The 7,283-nt window shown below is 25.3% G+C and overlaps 1 protein-coding gene across 1 annotated transcript; it reads left to right on the top strand.

The window, feature by feature from the left end:
* Positions 1–586: 586 nt before the first annotated feature.
* On the top strand, positions 587–6,021 carry LOC126898502 (RNA exonuclease 4-like). Its single transcript, XM_050672580.1, has 2 exons — positions 587–726; positions 5,210–6,021. The coding sequence occupies exons 1-2, from the start codon at positions 622–624 to the stop codon at positions 5,792–5,794; spliced, it is 690 nt and encodes a 229-aa protein (XP_050528537.1). The 5' UTR covers positions 587–621; the 3' UTR covers positions 5,795–6,021.
* Positions 6,022–7,283: the final 1,262 nt, after the last annotated feature.

Genomic DNA, 7,283 nt, shown 5'->3' with positions numbered 1-7,283 from the left:
ATTATATCATTAATTGTTAATTATTCCTAATAAAAAGGGACCTGATCACTGACTCGGTGTTTAGTGTTCAATCAGTAAATGTTACATTATAATTGTTATTATTTTGACTCTTTCTGACAATACTTATCCGCGTGATCGAACTTGGACTTAGAATATTCAGTTCATCACAAATTGACCGAATCCCCAAATATCCAACCTTGGTTAAAATACCCAAACCCCTTTTATCACTATTCTATTTTCTTTTGTATTACTCATCGTGATATACTAATTTTTGTACAAAATCTTATACTGTTTGACAATGAGAAATATTACAATGATAAATTATACACTTGATTACATTTTAAATTAGTATCTGTATTTATTTTAATAAAATTAATATTTTCATACTATATTTTATTTTATTCGAGAATGAGTAAGTAATATTTTCCTGTGATAATATATAAATACTTATTATTAATGTAAAGTATATGTCATATATAATGTAAATAAGACAATTGATTAATTTGTTTTACCACATTTTAGATATATCAAAATAGACTGAATTGTTCTATATAAACTAAATTAATTCAATAATAAAAATAATTTTTTACGTTTAACTAACTCATATTATCATTAATAAAAATGAATTTCTATTTTTCTTTTGGAATATTCCTTTTTTTTGTGTGTTTTATTCTCATACCTACGTTTTCAACTGGGTCGTCAAGCTCCAAAAAAAATGATTCAAAGGTAATATCTGTAATTATTATTATTTTATACATAAATTACTATTATTAAGTAGCTTGGGACATCTTTTTTTATACTATAGTAAATCAAAAAAATGAATGTAAAATGATATTTTTCTATGTTTAAAATTATGTATAAAAATTAGTTATTGGTTGGTCTTGTATAAGCATGAGAATAACTGAGTTACAATGTAATTATTGAATAAAATGATATAATATAATTTTCTTTCGGGATATAAGTACAATGGTTTTATGAGAAGATGTAAAATATAGAAAAACAAAGTATTTTTTGAAAATTTATTAATATAATAATTAATAAACTATAATACTTAAAAATAGATGAAAAATTCCTGTTTTAATTCAATTGCCTTTTTGGCGATTCTAATACTCATTACACGTTTAAAGTTATGTTTTCATTAAAACTTTCCATCCCATGAACACAATGTTATCACTATACGTTAATGATGAGCGGTCTTGCATTTTATCAAATAAAATAGTTTTTACTTAGATACACAATAGTAATGCTTAACACGTGGTGATTACTATAACTATTTAATATTACCAAACAAAAAACAACCCAGCACAGTGGGGTCGCGGCATAGTGGGGACGTTGCATAGTTGGGTCCAGTATAGATTTAATCTGACAGTGATTAAAATCACTATCATAAGAAACGCTTCGATGCAAATCTGTAGATAGTGTTTAATTCTAAAAAAATGATGGATAATTACAAGCAACATCAATCTATTTCCTTAATTATACCCAGATTAGTAATTCTTTTAATTATATATTATATAATTTTTATATTGAATTGTTTTCAAATTATTATTGATATTGATTTTTAATATGTTAAAAGTAATAATTTTTAACCTTCTTTATTTCGTTCTTTAAAGTGAATGTTTATAATAAAAAAAAAAAAAATGAATTTATTACCATAACTTTTAGCTCAACTGACAAGTTTGAAATTAATATTATTAAATAGAAAAAAATGAAATTGTTAAGATAATTATGCAATCAGGAAATTTTATAATTACTATTTGCAGTACATTTTTCAGAAAAATTCGATTTTTTTGCATTTTTATTGTAATAGATAACTGAAATAGAAATAATAATAATCATTTCCTAATAACTTTTGGTGTTTAAAAATATTCTACAATGGAAATATTCAGAACTTTAACTGAATGAACCAAACAAAACAAAGTTGTTAAAAAGATTTACTCAATTGAGCGTATATTAAAATTTGATTATAATTGTAAAAATCCATCGTTAAATTCAGGTGAAACTAAAAATCATTTTTTTTTTTAAATTTATGATTTATATAGCAACATATTACAAAAAAATATGGAATATTATAGACTGGTAGTAGCACACACAAATAGATTTAAAGAATTACTAAATATACAAAATAAAATTATTTACTTTTGTAAGTAAAATTAAAACTATATTAAAAATATTATTAATTTAAAAAAAAACTAAAAAATATTAAAAATATTAAACTCAAAAGCCACAAAAAAATTAATGAAAAGTCGCGGATACGTATTTCGGAAACAATGTTACCATTATCAACGCTAAACACATACTGACACCCCGACTAGAAAAAACTCCCTTATATACCCCTAGTGACCTTATCACCTAGTGACGTTATCACTAAGTAATATTATCACATTTTGCCAGTTTACACAAGTTTAATAATGAATTTTTCAGTGGGCCAAGATCCCAATTAATTAAATTGTTTTTATTTTTAAACATTTCTATTGCTTCTCTGATATTAAGTTCTTTGTAATTATTTACGTTTTTAATTAGTTTTATGGTTTTAATAGAGTGATTATGTGTCAATAAATGTTCGGCCACTGGAGATTTCTCAATTTCTTGATTTTTAATATTTCTTAAGTGCTCTTTAAACCTGACCCCTATATTTCTTTTTGTTTGTCCTACGTAACATTTATTACAACTTTCACATTGTATTTTATAAATGCCTGATTTCCCCCCTTCATCTACCTTATCTTTAGGGTTACCTAATAAATCTCTTAAATTATTACTCTTAGATGTTACCAAAGTAATACCAAAATTCTTAAATATTTTAGTTAATCCATTTGAGATGCCCGGATAAAATAAAATTGGTGATCTAATTACTTTTTGTTCCCCCTCGCTGGAGAGTGTACTAGCTGCCCTCCTTTCTTTTTTCCACTTTTGTTTTCGGACTAATTTCAAAATTATGTTTTCGTTATACCCATTAAATTTAGCTATTTCTTTTATAACCACCAATTCTTTATCATAATCTATTTTATTCATCGGAATATTAATTAATCTGTAAACCATACTATTAAAAGCTGACAATTTGTGTTGCCAGGTGTGGTTCGATGTGTTCGGAATGTATCTGAACGTGTGTGTGTTTTTCCGATAAATTTCAAAATTTAGTTCCCCCTCTGTTCTTTTAACTAATAAATCCAAAAAAGGCAATTTTCCCTCTATTTCTTGTTCATATGTAAATTTAATCGATGGGTAAAAAGAATTTAAATGTTGTATGAAAACCCCCATATTAAAATCTTTATTTATAACTGCAAAAATATCATCGACATACCTAACCCAAATTTTTGGAAAATCACCATAAGTGTATTTTAAATTTGTTTCAAACCTACTCATGAAAAGTTCTGCTAAAAATGGTGATAGCGGATTTCCCATTGCTGTGCCCTCAGTTTGCTCATAAAATTTATTTTGAAACTGAAAAACATTTTGACTCATACATAACTTTGTTAAATTAATAAGCTCATTTATTTTATCCTGTTCAATGTTTTGGTCCTTTAGCCAGTCTTTAAGAAAATCAATTGTTATATTTATTGGAATATTCGGAAATAAGGCAACTACGTCAAAAGAAATTAACCTGTCATTATTTTGAATGGTATAACTAGATAATTGTTTAACTAAATCAATATTATTTTTAACTGAAAAACTATCGAATTTTTTGAAAGATGAAAATACCCTTACTAGGTGTTTAGCCAAATTGTAAGTCGGAGCATTAATATTCGACACAATAGGTCTCATAGTACTTCCTGGCTTATGTATTTTTGGCAAAGCATATAGTTTAGGTATTTGAGGGTTTGAAATTTTAATGAAAAACCTGAACTTTTCTTCGATTATTAATTTTGAACTATTTATGACGTTTGTAGCCTCCCTTATCATTTTACTTAATGGATTCTTTTTAATTTCTTTATAAGGACCCTCTTGAATCATTCTTGATACTCTTTCATAATAATCTTCTTTTTTTAGTATTACAACAGAATTCCCCTTATCTGCCTTTAAATAAAAACAGTTTTTATTTTTTAAGTCTTTTATGAGTCGTGAATGTTTTTCATTTTTTCCTAAACCCCCTTTATTTATAACAGAATTTTTTTGTAGAAAATTTAAACACTCCCTTCTTGCTAAGTCTTGATTTTAAGTCTAATTTTAATAAAAAGTATGTCAAATGAAAGATGTACTTATAATGTATTTAGAAAAAAAAATTGTGCTGATACATACATTTTTCAAAAAGTTATAGCATTTTTAAGTTGAAAATTAAAAATCGAAAATCGAAAATTTTAACGCAAAAATAGCGTTTTTTTAACTGCGGCAGCCGTTTAAATGTAGAAGAAAAAGTGTCGGGACAAATTTTTTTTTTTCATTTTATAGTACATAAAATAAGCTTTAATTTGATATATGTTTGAAGGACGCAGTATTTCCGGAAAATTTTCAAAAATTAAGTTGAAAAAGTTAATTTTTGTAAAAAAATTGCTATTTTAAATCCCCCCTAATGAGCAGGTTAAGTGATAGATTTTCAAAAAAAATGATACCAAATGAAAGGTAAATACCTAAGGTTTTAGTATAAAAAAAATTATGTTGATTTGATTATTTTTCAAAAAGTTATGGAAGTTTTAAGAAAAAAAAGTGAAAAAAATGTCAAAATTTACCGATTTTTAAATTTGTAATTTTTTTGGATGTTTTCCCCTTTTACGGGGAACGAGGGAAAATTTTTCAATTTTTAAGGGTAATTTTTTCAACTAGATACGATTTGTGATCTTTTGACGTATTGATGAAAGAAATCGGTCCAGTGAGAGCTGAGAAAAAGTAGTGACAGACACAAAAAAAAAAAAATAAATAAATAAACAGATTATGGTAAAATTAATACCTTCTAAGCTTCGCATCGAAGCTAATATATTAAGGAATTATATATTTATATTATATTATATATTATTTAAAACTGGTTTATAAAAATGCTAATGGAGCTAACAATTAACATTTAAAAATGGTATCATACCGTCTGTATAGGTAAAAATTATTCCTGATAAATTTACTTTTAAACAAAAATAAAGTAACTGTCTGAACATTTGAATTATTGATGCTTTGAATGACAATATTCAGGATTATTATATTTGAATTATATTAAAATTTATTTCTCTGAAGTAAAATTTTTTAAATGTTATTTATATTAATTTATTTTATTTATTTATTATAGAAACAAGAAAAAGAAAAAATTGAAGTCGTAGCAATTGATTGTGAAATGGTTGGAATAAATTCTGATGGTAAAGGAAATATGTTAGCTAGAGTTTCTATAGTTAATTCTGAAGGTGTAACAATTTATGATAATTTTGTTAAACCAACAAAAGAAATTACTAATTACCGTACTGCTGTCAGTGGAGTTCGTCCTCAAGATATTGAGAATGGTGAATTATTTTCCAAAGTAAAAAATGATGTTTCGGAGATATTAAAAGGGAAACTATTAGTTGGTCATGCTCTTGTGAATGATTTTAGGGTACTGAAAATCTCACATCCCAAACGAATGATTAGAGACACTTCAACTTACTGGGAGTTCAAGCAATTAACAGATGGTCGTATTCCAAGTTTAAAACGACTTACTTCACATTTCCTTGGAGTTAACATACAAGAAGGTGAACACAGTTCTGTTCAAGATGCAAAAGCTACTTTACAATTATACATGTTAGTTAGAGAAAATTGGGAATCAATGTTAAAAAACAGAAAAAGTAGACCTAGAAAAGGAAATAAATCAATTGGTTCAAAACATAAACAATCTAATAATTAATATCTATTAGATAATCTAATAAAATTTTTTTTTTTTTTGGTTTTTTGTAATAATGTCTTTAACAAGACTCTTAATTTAATGTTTAAGCAATTTGTTTTTCTTTTAAATGCTACATATATTGTTATTAAATATGTTTTATTTTTAGTTTGTAGAATGGTTCTTATTAAAAGATATTTTTCTGGTTCATAATTTTAATAACCCAGTTTAAAAATGATTTTAGTATTGTATTGAAATTGTTGTTTTAACCAAATTGTAAATATATTTTGTTCAAACAGTATTATTAAAACTTATTTATTTATGACATAAATGAATATAATATTATATAGATAAATGCACTTATAGTAAAAATTTAAAAGATCTTCTATTATTATCTCACTAAAATAATTTGTACGTTAAATAAATATAGAATGATAAAAATATAAAATAATGTAAGATAAAATATGTTCAATTTCAGATAAATATATTTGTAATAGTAATATTCATAATAGAAAACTGGTTAAATTTTGCTGAAATAGGATTATAATAATAATAAAACAATCTTATTTAGAAATATTTTACAAAAATTTAGTAACCATTCATAAGTATTCGATTTTTTTTTAAATTTTGCCAATATTTTGAAATATGTGAAATTCTGTAGTAATGATTTTTTTAGCAATGTTTAATGTTCGCAAAACAATTGTTTAAAAAATCACTAACGATATCTATAAATATTGTGACATGTACAAAAATAAATATATAAGTAAATAAATAATCACATTATGTAAAACTAATATTTTCTCAGTTTCGCAACGAAGCTAAAAATTTAAGAACTTGGTATTTTAGAATACTATATACGTCCGTCCAAACGAATGGACTGCTTATTTCGGAGCTAACCTGCATATCGGCAGGCCGTTCCTCTATCCGCAACCTGAGGACGCGCCCGATTCCCCAAGCTAGGAAAACTGCGCTCGTGCCGACGTTTCGAATCCCCGCAGANTATATATATATATATATATATATATATATATATATAATAAATAAAATGTATTGTGATTAACTTAAATTACCAGGAATGTTTGAATCATTTACATTTCTCAGGACTATTAGTACTCGATTGAAATTTTACTTAATGTATTGTTTCATCTTAATTGTGGTTTTTTATGAAAATAGGCTTCTTTATCAAGTAACGGTTTATTGCGGAAACATCTAAACTAAACGTTACAAAAAAAAATTAAATTATTTATGTTAAAGATATTTTTTTAGCTTCGATTGGAAGCTGAGAAGGTATTGGTTTTACTATGATGTGTTTTTTTTTTATTTTTTTTTTTTTGTGTCTGTGAACGCTCAATCTCAGCTCTCGCTGGACCGATTTTGATGAACAATATGTCAAAAGATCACAAATCGTATCTAGTCAAAGACATTACCCTCGAAAATCGAAAAAATTTCCATAAATTATCTGTTCTAATGATATTGGTTTCACGCACATTGAATAATATCCAGCTCATTTATA

This window comes from Daktulosphaira vitifoliae, unplaced genomic scaffold, assembly GCF_025091365.1.
Source record: "Daktulosphaira vitifoliae isolate Bord-2020 unplaced genomic scaffold, ASM2509136v1 Scaffold_2, whole genome shotgun sequence".
NCBI lineage: Eukaryota > Metazoa > Arthropoda > Insecta > Hemiptera > Phylloxeridae > Daktulosphaira > Daktulosphaira vitifoliae.
Note: the sequence above shows the minus strand (reverse complement) of the source record. Positions and strands in the feature narration are given on the sequence as shown.